The following is an 18,407-nucleotide window of genomic DNA, read 5'->3' on the forward strand; positions in this document are numbered from 1 at the left end:
AATCCCATAGTTGCCCACCACTGTGTCGCCTTATTTCTTGGTGCCAACATTTGCATTGAAATCGCCAGTGACCATCTGGAAGTGACAGTCGCTACCTTTATTACAGATGTTATCCAGATTTTCATTAAAGGATTCAATTTCTTCGTCAGGGTGACTTGAGGTGGGAGCGTACACCTGAACAATCTGTATTTTATACCTGTTCGACACCTTCAGGACCATTCGAGCTGTCCTGCTGGAAGTTCCTTCTAAGACAGATACTCTATCAGCAATATTGTTAACTCCATTGATTTTTCCTTCTTGGTCGCCACAAAAGTAAAACAATTTGCCAGAGCGCAAACGGAGACAGTCTTCCCTTTTCGGCGTACCTCGCTTAAACCAACAATACTCCAGTTGATTTTTTTAAGCTCTTTCTCGATCTCTTCTAGTCTGTCGTTGTCTATTAGAGAGCGACAGTTATATGTACAGACTTGAAGAGTCTGTATCTTGATCTCAGCACCACTTGGTGTTTGGGACATCAAAGTTGCTCCCACCCGGAGATCCGACTGTGGGGCTATTACTCTGGAAAATTTAACATTAATGTCACACAACATAACTCGAAGTTGAGAAGCATAATTGCCACGCTTGCTTCAGAACGGATTGGCGATATAATTTCCAGGCCATCCCTGACATGGGGTACAGACGCCTTTGGTAGGCCGCTCCACTAGAGTACAGACGCCACCACGCTGCTAGTTTTGGTCCACCCCGGGTATTTCATTTCCCCGGTGCCACCCATATCTGTGAGGCTTTCCCCTATCTGCCACCTGGGGAGGCGCCCGATGGGGGACTAGCAACCCCACGCGGGTTCCAGTACATACCTCCACGAATTTAGAGCAACTAAGGGAAAGATGAAAAACAGAAAAACAGAAAAAAAGACAATAAAAAAGAAAACACTGTTTTTTGGCTTGTCTCACAAATTTTATTATGGTTACTGCACAACCTAGGTTTCAGGTCATAAGCCCATTTTCAGGTACATTACTGCACAACCTATGTTTCAGGTTATAATCCCATTTCAGTAATCATAATAAAATTTGTGAAACAAGGCAGAAAAAACTGTTTTTAGTTAATGGAAGAAATTATGAAAGTAATTAAGGAGATCAATAAATTGGAGAACCAGAAGTTCTCGAGAGTTTCAGTGTGAGCATTAGGTAACATTTGACTGAAACAGGGGAAAGGAATACAATAGCAGACATAGCTAGTAGCTTTGAGCGATGAAGTAGGGAAGACAGCAGAGGACCACATAGGTAAAAATACAAGACCTAGTAGAAATCCCTATATAACACAGGAGATATTGAATTTAATTGACAAAAGGAGAAAATATAAAAATTCAGGAAATGAAGCAAGTGAAAGGGAATAGGTTCATCTAAAAAATAAGTGTGTAATGGCTAAGCATGAATGGCTAGAAGATGAATACAAGGCTGTAGGAGCCTGCATAACTAGGGGAAAGACAGATACCACCTGTAGGAAAATTAGAGAGATACTTGGAGAAAACAGAAGCATTTGTATGAATATCAAACCTCATATGGCAAACCAGTACTAAGCAAAAAAGGAAAAGGTGGGAGTTAATATGTACAAGGTCTGTATGAGAGAAAGCAACTTGAGGACATTATTATAGAAAGAGAAGAGGAAATATGTGGAAATGAGATGGGAGATATGATACTGCAAGAAGAATTTGAAAGAACACTGGAAGACCTCTGTGGAAACAAGGACCATGGAGTAGATGCTATTGAATCAGAACTACCGAAAGCCTTGGGAAAGCCAGCCATGGCAGAATTATTCCGCTTGATAAGTAAGATCTAGGAGATTGGTGAAATACCCCCAGAAAGAATGCAATAAAAATAAATCTAATTTCAAAGAAGGCAGATGCCAACAAGTGTGCATACTTACCGAACCATCAGCTTAATAAGTCATGTTCGAAAAATATTGCCACAGATTATTAACAGAAGTATGGAAAAACTGGTAGATGCTGAACTCAGAAAAGACTGTGTTCTGGAGAAATGTATGTACATGCAAGGCAGTACTGATCAACCCTTTGGCTTACTGTAGAAGATAGATTGAAGAAAGGCAAACCTTCATTTTATAGTATTTGTAGATGAAGAGAAAAGATAGATAATGTTGACTGGAATGCGCTCTCTGAAATTCCCAAGGTATCAGGGATAAAATACAGGCAAAAAAAGGTTATACACGTGCTGTACAGAAACCAGATGAGAGTTGGAGACTTAAAGAACATAAAAGGGCTAGCCATGGTTATGAAGGGATTGAGACAGGGTTTGTAGCCCATCCCCACTGTTATTGGATTTTTACATTGAACAAGCTGTGGAGTAAGCCATGAAGAAATTTGGGACGGGAATTAAAGTTGATGGAGAAGAAATAAAAACTTTGTGATTTGCTGATAACATTTTAATTATGTCAGAGATGGCGAAGAACTTCGAAGAGCAGTTGAACAGAATGTATACAGTCTTGAAAATGAACATTAAGAAAAATAAAACAAAGTTTATGGGATTTAATTGAACTGTGTGAAGCAGTGCTGAGAGAATTAGGTTGTGAAATGATACATTAAAAGTAGTGGACGAGTTTTGCTATTTTGGCAGCAAAATAACTGGCGATGACCAAATGTAGAGGGGTGTAAAATGCAAACTACCAATAGCTAGAAAGGTATTTCTGAAAAAAGAGTAATTTGTTAACATCTGAAAATAATTTAAGTATTAAAAAATTCTTTCTGAAGCTATTCGTCTGGAATGTAGTCTTATATGGAAGTGAAATGTGGACAATAAGCAGTTCAAACAAAAGGAGCATAGAAGCTTTTGAAATATAGTGCTAAAGAAGAATGCTGAAGATAAGATGGTTAGATTGAATGACAAATGAGCAGTTACTGAACTGAACTGAGGGAAAAAGAAATTTGTGATGCAACATGATTAAAAGAAAGGATGATAGGTGACAACCTGAGGTATCAAGTAATTGTCAGCCTGGAGAGCTGAATCAGATCAGTCTTAGGACTGATGACCTTAACAACAACAGCAAGAACAACACCACATGTACATCATGTTTTTACTAGGTTAACACAATTTTATTTAACTGCCTCACCAGCATCAGTTTTACCGTATTTACTCGAATCTAAGCCGCACTTTTTTTCCAGTTTTTGTAATCCAAAAACCCGCCTGCGGCTTAGAATCGAGTGCAAAGTAAGCGGAAGTTCTGAAAAATGTTGGTAGGTGCTGCCACAACTAACTTCTGCCGTCGAATATATGTAGTGCTACACATGCTTGCTTTGCAGGCACAAAGATAAATACTGGCGCCAAAACCTCTGCGTCAGTAAATAAATTTAAAAAAAAAAAGGTGGAAGACGAGCTTTTTTCTCTGCCCCGAGTTTTGACCACTGCATTTTCATACATTATCCAACGAAGTAAATACAAATTCAGTATTGTTCATCTTCGAATTTTTTCCTACCTGTGAGAAGAGATGGTTGCTAATAGGGACTTTTATGAATTGTGAATCACATGCAGTATTCTCTTCACCATAAGAATAATACGTATATAAACATTTTCCCATGTATTCTTTCGTGTTTGCTGCTACCTCATTTAAATCCTGTCTGCCTAATAAACTACGAAACTAGAGTGAGACAACAGCAAACGCGGAAGAATATACATATCATGTCATGTTTATATTCGTATTATTCTTATGCCTAATAGTGATACAGTCAGAAATGAAGCACGGCAATTGACTAGATTTTTTAAATCTAAGATGACTAATTTCTGTGCGGAAAGTAATGTGCTAAAGAGGTGTCTGCAAAGATTTTCAAATGGAGAAAAATTTTCGCTAAACTCTCGTTCAGAACATCTTCTATCATACGCAGTCTGTTCGAACCAAACTACTGTAGCTGTATCGTCATTCATTCGACCTAAATTGTGTCTCCTATTAAAATGGACCAAATTTTTGTTTAGATTTGGAGGTGCGGCCTAAAACTTTTCTCTCCTCTTGAATTTCGAGTCTCAGATTTCAGGTGCGGCTTAGATTATGGAAAAAAATTTTTTTTTCTTGATTTCGAGTCTCATTTTTCAGTTGCGGCTTAGATTCGAGTAAATAACTGTATTTATCTGCTTATTTTGGATCACTCATCTACTTGAAGAATCAAAGTCCACAGATTTTTGGTGTGGTTACATTCTGTTCTCACATCCTATCTGAATATCAATGTGTGCATACAAACCTAAGGGGCTTCAGCATCAGCAAGTTGTGAGAATTGCATTTCTGGGCACAATGATTGATGGATTTTGTCCCGTGTTAAGTGCTGTGTTCAGTTGGATTTGGTTGACATAGTCTTTAGTGAGTGGTCATTCTGAAAGATTATAAAGCTTGATTGTGAGAATTTGACTTACAGATAATTCACCTGTCAGATGCAGGCCTACATGCACATATTGATGTTTGAACGAATTCTGTAAACAGTAATCTTATAGTGTCCTCACTCTTCGTCCAGGTTATGAAGATGTCATCAGCGACTCTGGAGTTCTTATTCTGGGCAGCTAGGAAGGATTCCTATAGATGACCAACGAATAATTGGCATAGGTCCTGCTCCAGAAATGATAAAGTTAGTTTCGTGCATGTGGTGTGCTCCTCCCTTTCCCCTTTCATGTCAACTGCCTGTTTCATAGTTATGAAAGGCTTTCTTTTGAGACTGTGGGTCGCAGCGTGCTGGACACACACACACACACACACACACACACACACACACACACACACACACACACACACACACACCCAGAGAGAGAGAGAGAGAGAGAGAGAGAGAGAGAGAGAGAGAGAGAGTTTTGTAGAACCTGCTTGTGCTATCCACTAAATAATGTAGAATTCTTTTCCCCAAAATGAAGATTTCTAATTCTATCTATTAGTGTGTACTTATTACACAACAAATTTTTAAAATTTCCTGTTTGCGTATACATTTCTTGGCTGGGTTTCATTTGCAGGTATTTGTATTGTTACTGCTTTAGTATGCAAATTTCGGTTTTTTATCCTTTGATATGCTTGTCATGAGTGGTACTTTTTTCCTCTCTCTGTTGTACTGCCTTAGTTACGTTTGACTGGGATTAGGGACTCCTTGCATCAGAGAATTTCATTTACAGTGTTCACCTCTACTGATGTATTTCAGAACTTTCTTTGTTCCTTTTTCATTTTGCAGTCTGGATACCCTGGGTGTTATAATAGTATCACAGAAACATTTAATTTTTTTGAATTGTCAAGGTATGGATTAGTATGTCACCAAAGGCAATGAAATATTCATTGCCATTGCTTAGTCAAGTGCCATAAGCCCTTCACATTTGTGAAGGTATTTTGAGAAAAAAATGCGTGTTGACATATCCATTTTATTGTAATTCTGATATTTGCAAAACTTTGCTACACATAACTGAAAGAGGAAAGTTTACCTACCATTTAATGATTGAATGACCATGTCACTTGTCAGATGTGATCGACCAAAACCTTGACGATGAGTATGCCTGCTGTGACGTTCGCATGCAAACCACCATCGGAACACTGTCACATCTAAATGCCCAAAAAATCTGAATATTGCATGATTCGACCAGCAGGCTACATGGAGACAAACAATGAAGCCCTTTCAAATTCTGTTAAGTGCTGATAAAGCTCTCAAGAATGTGAAACATCTCTTTGTCATTCAGTGATCACTGAACATCTGATGCTGTTCATGCCCCTTATCTTCCCTACCAGGCCTTGTAGTGACACTAAACATGGACAACAATAATGCACTCTGGTGGCTGTTTCACCTGTCAGAGAATTGCGGCTCAATCATGTGCTTATCCACTGATGTTGTGTAAATGTACGAAGTTACTGTAAGTTGGTATCTGAACATATCTTCTGCGTGTTTCGCTATTTTTTTTTGTCAGGCTGTGTACATTTTTGAATCTGTGCACTGTTATTGCTCCTGCCACATACTTGCTCTTTACAAATAAATGGAAAATTCATATTTTTTGTTCATTTACAGTTCCACTGTCTTTCACTTTCATTTATTTATTTGTTGGTGCCGAATTTTGACCTGTTTCGTAGGTACTATAGCAGGTTACGTTATATCTATTATTACCTATTTTTATCTATTATTACCTATTTTTAACTGTTTGTACACATATTCTGTCCAATAAAATGTGTATGTTGTCTCTCTGTGTTATGTTAATGTGTTAGTAAACTACAACTGTGTTTCTTATGGTGATATGTTAGTGTGTTAGTATACACACTGAGAGGATGAAAGTCATGGGAAACCTCCTAATATTGTGTTGGATCTCCTTCTGCCTGATGTCGTGCAGCAACTCAATATGGCATGGACTCTATAAGTTGTTGGAAATCCACTGCAGAAATACTGAGCCCTGCCTCTATAACTGTACATAATTGGAAAGTGTTACCAGTGCAGGCTGTTGTGCACAAAGTGACCTCTCGATTGTGTCACATAAATGTTCGATGGGGTTCATGTTGGGCAATCTGGGGGGCCAAATCATTCCTTTTTAATTCTCCAGGATGTTCTTCAAACCAATCACAATCAATTGTGGCCTGGTGACATAGCACATTGTGATGCATAAAACTTCCACCATTGTTTGAGAACATGGAAGTTCATGAATGGCTGCAAATGATCTGCAAGTTGCTGAAAACATAACTTTTTCCAGTCAATGATCAGTTCAGTTGGACCAGAGGACCCTGTTCATTCTATGTGAACACAGCCAACACTGTTACAGAGCCATCACCAACTTCCACAGTGCCTTGGTGACAACTTGGGTCCATGGCTTTGTGGTGTCTGTGCCACACTCAAACCCTAACATCTGCTCTTACCAACTGAAATCAGGACTCATCTGACCAGGCCACGGTTTTCCAGTCGTCTAGGGTCCAACTGATACGGTCATGAGCCCAGGAGAAGTGTTGCAGGCATTGTCGTGCTGTTAGCAAAGGCACTTGCATCGGTCATCTGCTGCCAGAGCATGTTAATACCAAATTTTGCTACACTATCCTAATGGATATGTTTGTCGTGTGTCTCACATTGATATCTGCAGTTGTTTCACGCAGTGTTGCTTGTTTGTTAGCACAGTTCTATGCAAACAACACTGTCCTTGATTGTTAAGCGAAGGCTGCTGGCCCCTGTGCTGTTCATGGTGAGAAGTAATGCCTGAAATTTGACATTCTCGACACACTCCTTACACTGTTGATCTCGGAATATTGAATTCTCTAACAATCTCTAAAATGAAATGCCCCATGCATCTAGCAAGAACTACCATTCCACATACAGAATCTGTTAATTCTTGTTGTGCAGCCATAACTGCACTGGAAACCTTTTCACAGGAATCACCTGAGAACAAATGATGTTTCCACAAATACAGTGCCCTTATATACCTGTGTATGCAACACAGCCACCATCTCTGTATGTTCATATTGTTTTCCCATGACTTGTCATTTCAATGTAATCTCTAACTTAGAAATAAAACAGAATCTAATACTATTTTAATATTGTTAAATTGTCTGTGCTAAGTTTTGTGTGTTTTTGATAGTATAAAAATTCTTTACCATTTATTTTCTAGTATTGTTATGGTATATTTCTAGATTTATTTGTCCATGCCTCCCACAAATGTGAAGTGTGAGAAAGTATACAGATGTTACTTCATCTCTCAAACAGTTAGTGCTCCCAGCTGAGTCTCGAAGTGTTTTAACATCTAAATGATGTAGCAGAATTATGACTTTGCTAGAATGGCAGTGAGAGAAACGGGACAATGAACTTGGTTTCAGTGTGGGAAATGGGGCTAAGAGTGCTGTTGTTCTGTCTTCGTGATTAAATTAATCAAATTAAGCATTTGAGTCAGTAGGACTGAAACCAAAAACATGGACATAGTTAGCTAATGATGCAGAAACCGTGTTTTAAAAGAAGTTCTGCAATCTTGAGTGTGAACAGGTAACAAAATGACCTCATGGTCGGTCTAATGAGGCTTATAAACAAAGAAGCCCCTTAAGTGCAGACTGTGGTGTGGGGGATGAAATTGCACCACACTTAATCTTCCATTGTGAAGCAATGGAGGCCGAAAGACACAAAATATTTTGGTCATTAATTTTTGAACAGATTTTGTTTAGCAAAGACCTAGTGAAGGGTTGGAATTATCCTTTGGTTGATCACAATGATCAGTATGGGTTGGTGCACAGGACAGTCCAGGGAGAGAGCACATTGTGCTTTGGTTCTAATGGCTCTACTTATACATGGTCTGCAGAATCATTGTCCACTGTCTTTGCAGTGGCAAGCATTTGAATTTTCTGCCAATGTTGCCCATAGTTGTCCTCAGAGTACAGCCTCATATGTCTGCAGTTCCTTGCAATGAATATCTGACAAAGCTTCACACTCCTCTCTTGATCACAGCATTACATACGTGGACATTCCTTGGAGAACACACATGTAGCATTTGTTACCATGATCTGTACTCGTATAATGAAGAATGATACGTCAACATGCACACGTGCTCCCCCCCCCCCCCCCCCCCCATGCACACACGTGCATGCACATGCATAGCTGTCATGTTCTTTACGCTTCTTTCACACTTAAATCTCCATATAAGGATTCTGTTGGTACCTGATAGACATATTCAAAATGATGAAAACTGACAAAAATTTTACACATTCAGATTTCTCAGCCTTTTAGTTATTTTTTTTATAAAATTGCATTACTATGTCTTGTTCTACTAATAATTACAATTATTTATCCTTATCTTTTTTGTTTTTGTAGATGTTAGATCTCTCTGCCATTATTTGTGTCCTTTCAATATGGAATCTTTCCCTTGCAGGTCAGATGTTGCGTGGGGACCAGATGCCATCAGGTGGTCAACTACAGACTTGGTTGGAATTGAATCCTGGATGGCAAGTTGTATATGACGATGAGAATGGTGCCGATGATGATAGTGACAATGACTCACAGCAAGATGAAGATTATCGAGGGTTGTGTGATGAAATTGTGCCTGGTTTGTGAAAATATATTGGAAATTTCTATTTTAACTTGAATTGTCAGCTAATGTAAAAAGTTGGAGGGGCCATATTTTATCATAAGTTTATCTGTGGGTTAAAAGTTATCAAAGTGACTCTTTGTTGTTAGCACTGCAGCTTCTGATAGTAACCTTGTCTCCTACATTTTACATACTTTGATAGTCTTTTTATCAAATGACAAAAATTACTGTTCATATCTGTGGTGAGTTAAATACATTAATCAAACTAGTTTCCCATGTAGCAAATACATTGGATGGTGTTGAATTATGTTCAGTATGTTACTGATTCTCAAAGCATTAGTGGGTTATATCATTGAAAGAGCTTCATATTCAAGTGAAAGTAACTGCTACTTGTAGTGCCATTTTAAAATTTTATATTATTCATTAAGTTAGGACTATTGCTATGTATCACATTAATTTCTAAAGCTCTCAAAACTTCATATTATCTTCCTCTACAAGGCCCATGGTATTTCCTGGCTATCATTAAAATAAGGGGTTAACTACAAACAGTTTTTTAAGTTGCCCTCAAAGCTGGGCAAAGACTGGAGATGTTAGCCTCCTTCATCATTCTACAGCAGCATTTCTTAGCCTCCTTTGTAATGTGTACATTTATCGTGGAACCCGTGATTTGTTCCTATAATATGTTCCTCTAACCGCATAGCGAGTAGAAGAGAGGAAGTACACTGTCTTACCTCATGTTAATACACATAGCATAGGATAGGTGGTGTGCCCACAAGCTACAAGCGGCCCTGTCACTTGAGACTCAGCTTAGTGCAATTCTGCTTTATCAAGCATTGTATTGTGTCCTCTTATTTTGTGAATTTGCTAATGGTGGTGTGTTTGAACATCGAAGAGTTCAAATCCACAGCTTCTAGTTACTCAGCTTAACATGAGAAGCAGCAAAAAAAGTCTTTATGTTTAATTCCAGCGTACGGATCTGGTTTCAGAGAAATTAAAGGCAAAACATTTACTAGACGTGCAAAACTCAAAGAAGAATTTTTAAAATCTATGAGAGCAATTCCTCCTAAACAGAGAGGTCTGACTCACAACTATTTCATTTGTGTCTTGAGTTTCATGGAGGAACTTGTTACAAAAACACACATGGTTATCATTGACAGCAACCTAGTTGAAATTCCGAGACAGAGACGGTCTCAAAAAGCCAGAGTTGTTCCTCATTTATATCCTTCTTACTAAAATATATATCCAAAATACTATAGAAAATAAAATCGCCAGTAAAACACTCACAGAAGGGATGTTGTAACACAAAAGTTGGTAAACCATAAGAATTTGCATGTATGCCATTCTATCATTTGTCGAGGACAATATACAGACTAAACCAATACCAGATGTAACAGCTATTCCATTAAAAAATCACATTGAAAATTAAGAAACTGAAAATTGTGCGATTATGTGATAAATGGAAAAGAGCAAATACCCAGATCAGTCTACTGCAAAAGCAGCTCATGGATAAAAAATGAGAGATGAATCAGTGAGATCTAAATAATTCTAAAGTTGTTGTCGTTGTCGTTGTCGTTGTCGTTGTCGTTGTTGTCGTCTTCAGTCCTGAAACTGGTTTGATGCAGCTCTCCATGCTACTAGATCCTGTGCAAGTTTCATCATCTCCCAGTACTTACTGCAACCTACATCCTTCTGAATATGCTTAGTATATTCATCTCTTGGTCTCCCTTTACGATTTTTACCGTCCACGCTGCCCTCCAGTACTAAATTGGTAATCCCTTGATGCCTCAGAACATGTCCTACCAACCGGTCCCTTCTTCTTATCAAGTTGTGCCACAAACTCCTCTTCTCCCCAATTATATTCAATACCTCCTCATTAGTTATGTGATCTACCCATCTAATCTTCAGCATTTTTCTGTAGCACCACATTTCGAAAGCTTCTATTCTCTTCTTGTCCAAACTATTTATCGTTCATGTTTCATTTCCATACATGGCTACACTCCATACAAATACTTTCAGAAACGACTTCCTGACACTTAAATCTATACTCGATGTTAACAAATTTCTCTTCTTCATAAACGCTTTCCTTGCCATTGCCAGTCTACATTTTATATCCTCTCTACTTCGACCATCATCAGTTATTTTGCTCCCCTAATAGGAAAACTCCTTTACTACTTTAAGTGTCTCATTTCCTAATCTAATTTCCTCAGCATCACACAAATTAATTCGACTACATTCCATTATCCTCGTTTGGCTTTTGTTGATGTTCACCTTATATCCTCCTTTCAAGACACTGTCCATTCCGTTCAACTGCTCTTCCAAGTCCTTTGCTGTCTCTGACAGAATTACAATGTCATCGGCGAACCTCAGCGTTTTTATTTCTTCTCCATGGATTTTAATACCCACTCCGAATTTTTCTTTTGTTTCCTTTACTGCTTGCCCAATATACAGATTGAATGACATCGGGGACAGGCTGCAACCCTGTCTCACTCCCTTCCCAACCACTGCTTCCCTTTCATGCCCCTCGACTCTTATAACTGCCATCTGGTTTCTGTACAAATTGTAAATAGCCTTTCGCTCCCTGTATTTTACCCCTGCCACCTTTAGAATTTGAAAGAGAGTATTCCAGTCAACATTGTCAAAAGCTTTCTGTAAGTCTACAAATGCTAGAAATGTAGGTTTACCTTTCCTTAATCTATTTTCTAAGATAAGTCATAGGGTCAGTATTGCCTCACGTGTTCCAACATTTCTGTGGAATCCAAATTGATCTTCGCCAAGGTCGGCTTCTACCAGTTTTTTCATTCGCCTGTAAAGAATTCGTGTTAGTATTTTGCAGCTGTGGCTTTTTAAACTGATTGTTCGGTAATTTTCACATCTGTCAACACCTGCTTTCTTTGGGATTGGAATTATTATATTCTTCTTGAAGTCTGAGGGTATTTCGCCTGTCTCATACATCTTGCTCACCAGACGGTAGAGTTTTGTCAGGACTGGCTCTCCCAAGGCAGTCAGTAGTTCCAATGGAATGTTGTCTACTCCCAGGGCCTTGTTTCGACTCAGGTCTTTCAGTGCTCTGTCAAACTCTTCACGCAGTATCTTATCTCCCATTTCATCTTCATCTACATCATCTTCCATTTCCATAATATTGTCCTCAAGTACATCGCCCTTGTATGGACCCTCTATATACTCCTTCCACCTTTCTGCTTTCTTTTCTTAGAATTGGGTTTCCATCTGAGCTCTTGATATTCATACAAGTGGCTCTCTTTTCTCCAAAGGTCTCTTTAATTTTCCTGTAGGCAGTATCTATCTTACCCCTAGTGAGATAAGCCTCTACATCGTTACATTTGTCCTCTAGCCATCCCTGCTTAGCCATTTTGCACTTCCTGTCGATCTCATTTTTGAGACGTTTGTATTCCTTTTTGCCTGCTTCATTTACTGCGTTTTTATATTTTCTCCTTTCATCAATTAAATTCAATATTTCTTCTGTTACCAAAGGATTTCTGCTAGCCCTTGTCTTTTTACCTACTTGATCCTCGTCTGCCTTCACTACTTCATCCCTCAGAGCTACCCATTCTTCTTCTACTGTATTTCTTTCCCCCATTCCTGTCAATTGTTCCCTTATGCTTTCCCTGAAACTCTGTACAACCTCTGGTTTAGTCAGTTTATCCAGGTCCCATCTCCTTAAATTCCCACCTTTTTGCAGTTTCTTCAGTTTTAATCTACAGTTCATAACCAATAGATTGTGGTCAGAGTCCACATCTGCCCCTGGAAATGTCTTATAATTTAAAACCTGGTTCCTAAATCTCTGTCTTACCATTATATAATCTATCATACCTTCTAGTATCTCCAGGATTCTTCCATGTATACAACCTTCTTTTATGATTCTTGAACCAAGTGTTACGTATGATTAAGTTATGCTTTGTGCAAAATTCTACCAGGCCGCTTCCTCTTTCATTTCTTTCCCCCAATCCATATTCACCCACTATGTTTCCTACTCTCGAATTCCAGTCACCCATGTCTATTAAATTTTCGTCTCCCTTCACTACCTGAATAATTTCTTTTATCTCACCATACATTTCATCAATTTCTTCATCATCTGCAGAGCTAGTTTGCATATAAACTTGTACTAATGTAGTAGGCATGGGCATCATGTCTATCTTGGCCACAATAATGCGTTCACTATGCTGTTTGTAGTAGCTTACCCGCACTCCTATTTTTTTATTCATTATTAAACCTACTCCTGCATTACCCCTATTTGATTTTGTATTTATAACCCTGTATTCACCTGATCAAAAGTCTTGTTCCTCCTGCCACTGAACTTCACTAATTCCCACTATATCTAACTTCAACCTATCCGTTTCCCTTTTTAAATTTTCTAACCTACCTGCCCGATTAAGGGATCTGACATTCCACGCTCCGATCCGTAGAACGCCAGTTTTCTTTCTCCTGATAACGACATCCTCTTGAGTAGTCCCCGCCCGGAGATCCGAATGGGGGACTATTTTACTTCCGGAATATTTTACCCGAGAGGACGCCATCATCATTTAACCATACAGTAAAGCTGCATGCCCTCGGGAAAAATAATGGCTGTAATTTCCCCATGCTTTCAGCCGTTCGCAGTACCAGCACATCAAGGCCATTTTGGTTAGTATTAAAAGGCCAGATCAGTCAATCATCCAGACTGTTGCCCCTGCAACTACTGAAAAGGCTGCTGCCCCTCTTCAGGAACCACACGTTTGTCTGGCCTCTCAACAGATACGCCTCCACTGTGGTTGCACCTGTATCGCTGAGGCACGCAAGCCTCCCCACCAATGGCAAGGTCCATGGTTCATGGGGGTAGGATTCTAAACTTAGTAAGAAACAAAACATCATATGCGACACAATGTTAAAGAAAAGCCAAATGAAAAATAATAAAGGATCGTGGTGTGATTATATTTTTCTTGTGGACAGCATGCTCTTAAAAATCAGTTGCCCAAAGGACAACTGTGCTGATATGTCACAAAGTTAAGTTTCAAGAAAAACTGCAAATGACTGTAAGAATAAACATGCAAATCATGCTCTAGTGTTTATGTTTGTTCCTCTGCTGCATAATTGGATGCAGCCAGTCATAGTGTATGCGTTGCAACACAACCTCTTGCAGATAGTGATTCAAATAATTATCGAGTTCTAACAGGCTGGAAATAGAATTATTGCATTCAATTCTGATGTCAGTCTACTGAATAAAAAGGTTTTGTGATGTCTAATTTGTGACATAAAAAATAACTTGTTTTACACTGAAATCTAATTGATGAAACTTTAAGTTTATGGGAAGTTTCAGGTAGAATTCATTTGCTAAAGTGCTTAAAAAAATTTTTGTGATAAAGTAAATGTTGTTTTTAATGATAAAGTGTCAACTATAAATTCTTTTATGTACAAATTTAGCAACAGGATAATTTCGCTGAATTCACTAGGTTAAACATTTGCCCCCAAGTTAACTTCCACTCATTTGGAACTGATGTCACTTCAGTGAATGAACGAACATAACATTAGCTTTGCAGTTGTTCAGTAACTCACTAGCAAATGGCACAATATTCTTTAGGATGCAGGGAGCCAAGCAGAGGCAGTGTGTGAAGTCAGGATACCTGTTGGGAACTTGTGAAACATCTTCAACGCTGTTGAAATATTATTAGAATTCAATCATTTATTTCCAGGGTTTACAATTTGTTGCTCTCCCACACCAGCCTTGGCTCTTGCACATTCAGCTGCATGTTGGATTCTAACTGATGCCTGCATAGTCATCTTGGTGTCTGCATGCCCAGCAACCATGGCATGTGACGGGTTGCTGGCAAGCAGGCATGGCTGTTGCCCAGCATCAAGCGAGTTTGTGCTGGCTGCTGGATTGTCCTCAGTTCCACTCCAAATTCTAAGATGACTCTTATGTCCCACGGTACCGACCGGCTGCCGTGTCATCCTCAGCCCACAGGCGCCAGTGGATGCGGATATGGAGGGGCATGTGCTTAGGACACAACTCTCCGGGCCGTATGTCAGTTTAAGAGGCCAGATCCGCTACTTCTCAATCAGGTAGCTCCTCAGTTTGCCTCACAAGGGCTGAGTGCACCCAGCTTGCCAATTGCGCTCGGCAGACCAGAAGGTCACCCATCCGAGTGCTAGCCCAGCCAGACAGTGCTTAACTGCGGTGATCAGATGGGAACCGGTGTTACCACTGTGGCAAGGCCGTTGGCATGTTCAAATTAGGCTCGAGGTTAATGGCAGCTTTCCTCTACTATGATTTTGATAACTTCAATACCATTCTTATAACTGGGGAATAATTTTTTTTTTAGAGAAAATGGCTTCAGGTTGACCATGCAGTAGCTACCAGCTAAAACAACAGTTTTTGACAATTTTTAATTAGCTGTACAGCCTATTAATTTTGCCATTTGTGGTCTCCATCATTTCAAATACAATTGCAGCTGTCCCATTGTATTTTATTCTATAGGAGAAAATAATCTGCAAGACCAAATACTTCAACTTCAGTAGCACATTTTGGTACAATAGATATTAGCATGAAAGAACAGCCTCCAGTAACATTTTTCTTGCTGATATCTAACTATCAGAATGAATGCTGGAAGTCTAGCTATGTCACTGGATTCTCCATTTGCAGTGAAAATTTGAACAATTTGAGATGAAGAGTAAGTTTATTGTCTATACTGGTTGCCAAATCTGTGGTGCAATAAGCTACTGTGTCTTGCAAAAGCAGGATGTTGGATATCTGTTTTGCTAATCTTTGACCTAACATATTACCATTCCCTTGGTGGAATGTTTAATAAGATTTTGTACAACTGAGAATGCCTTGCCACATTGAGCTGTTTGACAGATCACTAAGTAAGAAGCCTTAGTTGCTTTTTCATTCACAATTTTTGTGGTTTGAACCATAAACATTGTTAATTGTAAGAGTTCTTTATGGTTTTGAATGTAGATTTCATCTTTTTTTTTTTTTCCTTTACATTCTCCACAAACAGATCCCAAGTGACAATACAATTTAGCTGGAATCAATGAGCTACTTTGGAGAATTTGTGGCAAATAATGCAGTGAGAATTATAATTATTGTTCATGAATCCTGAAGATATATAACTTTTGTAATACTTCCTAAACCTTTTAGGAACTTCTCTGGGTTGATTACTTGTAGAAGCAATAACTGGCCTAATTTATTTTAAGGTAGTTTCATGGCAACCTTGTGATTGCTGTCTTAATTAAGTCACAGAAGAGCTAGTAGTTGAATGGGAAGCAGAATAGTCAAGTTCTCCAATAGAATGTTCAACTAGAGTGCCTTTTTTAGGTCATCTCAATGAGTCTTACAACAAAATATCAAAATCAGTTTGAAGAAAAAAAAATTAAGTGGCAGCTACCCTTTAAGGCCAAGTAAAGTGTAAATGGTTACTTACACTGATCAGCCAAAACATTATGACCACCTGCCTAATAGCTAGTATGTCCATCTTTGGCACAGATAACAGTGGCAACACCTCGTGGTATGGGAGCAGTGAGGCCGTGGTAGGTCGCTGGAGGTAGTTCATACCCCATCTGTGCACACAAGTCACCTATTTCCTGCAAATTCTGGGGAGAGGATCAGTGAGCTCTGACACCACATTCACTCACTTCCCAGATGTGTTTGACCGGGTTCAGATCTGGTGAGTTGGGGACCAGCACATCAATTGTAACTTACCACTGTGTTCTTTGAATGACTCCATCGCACTCCTGGCCTTGTGACATGGCACATTATCTTTTTGCAAAATACCCCTGCTGTTGGGAAACATGATGGTCATGAAGAAGTGTATTTGGTCTGCAACCAGTGCATGATACTGTGAATGAATGTTCCCCAGAGTGTAATGGAGCTGCCGCCAGTACAGGTATCAAGGAGCTCTTCCCATGGAAGACGATGGATTCGCACCCTCCCATCAGCATGATATGGAGATATCAGGATTCATCAGACCATGCAATGCTCTGCCACTGTGCCAATGTCCAGTGCAGATGGTCATGTGCCCACTTGTCGTAGTTGCTGAAGTCATGCTCTTAACATTGGCATGTGCATGGGTTGTTGGCTGAGGCCCATTGTGGGGGGTGTTCGGTGCAGTGTGTGTTCAGACACACTTGTACTCTGCCCAGCATTAAGGTGGGGTGATAGCTCCGGCGCAGTTTGCTGCCTGTCCTGTTTTACCAGTCTGCCCAGCTTACGATGTCCAACATATTTAATGAAGGGTGGTTGCCAAACTCCACGACGTATGGACGTGTTTCACCTTGGTTTCGCCATGTGCTGAGGCCACTCACCACAGCAGTCCTCGACCACCTCACAAGTTGTGCAGTTTCTGAAATGCTCGTGCCAAGCCTCCAGGCCATCACAATCTGCCCCTGGTCAAACTTGGATAGACTGCGTGTCTTCCCCATTCTACACATGGACATCATGCCAACTGATACTACATCCACAGTTTGTGTGTCTGACTAAGGAGTCACAGGGTGTATATGCTCCGGGACATCCGGGAAAATACCAGGAATTTTTTCTTCCTGGAGAAAACTGGGAAAAACTTGGGAATTTTGTATAATTCCGGGAATTTTTCATTGTTTTAGACTTGAGTTAAAGTTTGGTAATTTTGACTGGTAAGAACTGATAAACAGCAAAGTGTGTCAAAGGCTTTAGGATGAAGGCTATGGAATACTTAATGACAACAAGCTGCAGCCGATTAGCGTGACGTCACAACTGTTTATGTAAAGTTCATCTGAGCGATTGCCCATGGTATCACGTGCATGCGCAGTTGAGTTGCATATGGGCAGTACCTTCTCCCGCTTCCGGCTATTTGACATGTGGCCGTTAGCTGTATCAGCAGTAGCAACAAGCAGCCAGATGCTATCTGGAAAAATTTTTCTGGCGCGTCCAAGCTGCCAGATTGCTGCATGTGGATAGCAGTCTGGGTTTTGGTGGGGAGGGGGTTAGTTTCCACGTAATCAGTGTTTACATATAGTGATTTTGCTGTTTCTTCTTCATTTACACGTTTCACATTAAATGAAAACAAAATGGGTATCTGTGGTCGAGAGCTATCAAGTGAATTAAAATACATTCACATAATTACAGAAGGCTAACATGTTAGTTTGTCTTCTGATTTTATTTTATTTCCATGTTTTTAACAGTCAGTCACCTTGCATATCAATGAAGTTATTTTTGTCAGTTTGCTAAATAAATGTGGCTTTTATTAGTCTTGCCTCAGAGACAGTCAATTTATTAGAAATGAAGTGTTTCTTTCCACACTATTGGCTAGTTTCAACTGTTCACTGAATTTAAAGTGCACATTTTCATTTTCTGGAATGTATGGCATTATGCCATAATAAAGAACCAAACATGAGATCATACAATACTGGTACTCCAATAAAATTTTCATCCTGAAAACA

General features: G+C 39.4%; 1 protein-coding gene and 1 pseudogene across 1 annotated transcript in view; one reads left to right on the top strand and one right to left on the bottom strand.

Annotated features, from left to right (window-relative positions):
- Nucleotides 1-18,407, top strand: part of LOC126185047 (ATP-dependent helicase brm-like) — a 182,337-nt gene that overhangs the window by 27,768 nt on the left and 136,162 nt on the right. Inside the window, 1 exon segment of the mRNA XM_049927801.1 lies at nucleotides 8,844-9,017. Coding sequence (XP_049783758.1) covers nucleotides 8,844-9,017 — 174 coding nt within the window.
- Nucleotides 15,097-15,214, bottom strand: LOC126186034 (5S ribosomal RNA; annotated as a pseudogene).

This window comes from Schistocerca cancellata, chromosome 4, assembly GCF_023864275.1.
Source record: "Schistocerca cancellata isolate TAMUIC-IGC-003103 chromosome 4, iqSchCanc2.1, whole genome shotgun sequence".
Lineage (NCBI taxonomy): Eukaryota > Metazoa > Arthropoda > Insecta > Orthoptera > Acrididae > Schistocerca > Schistocerca cancellata.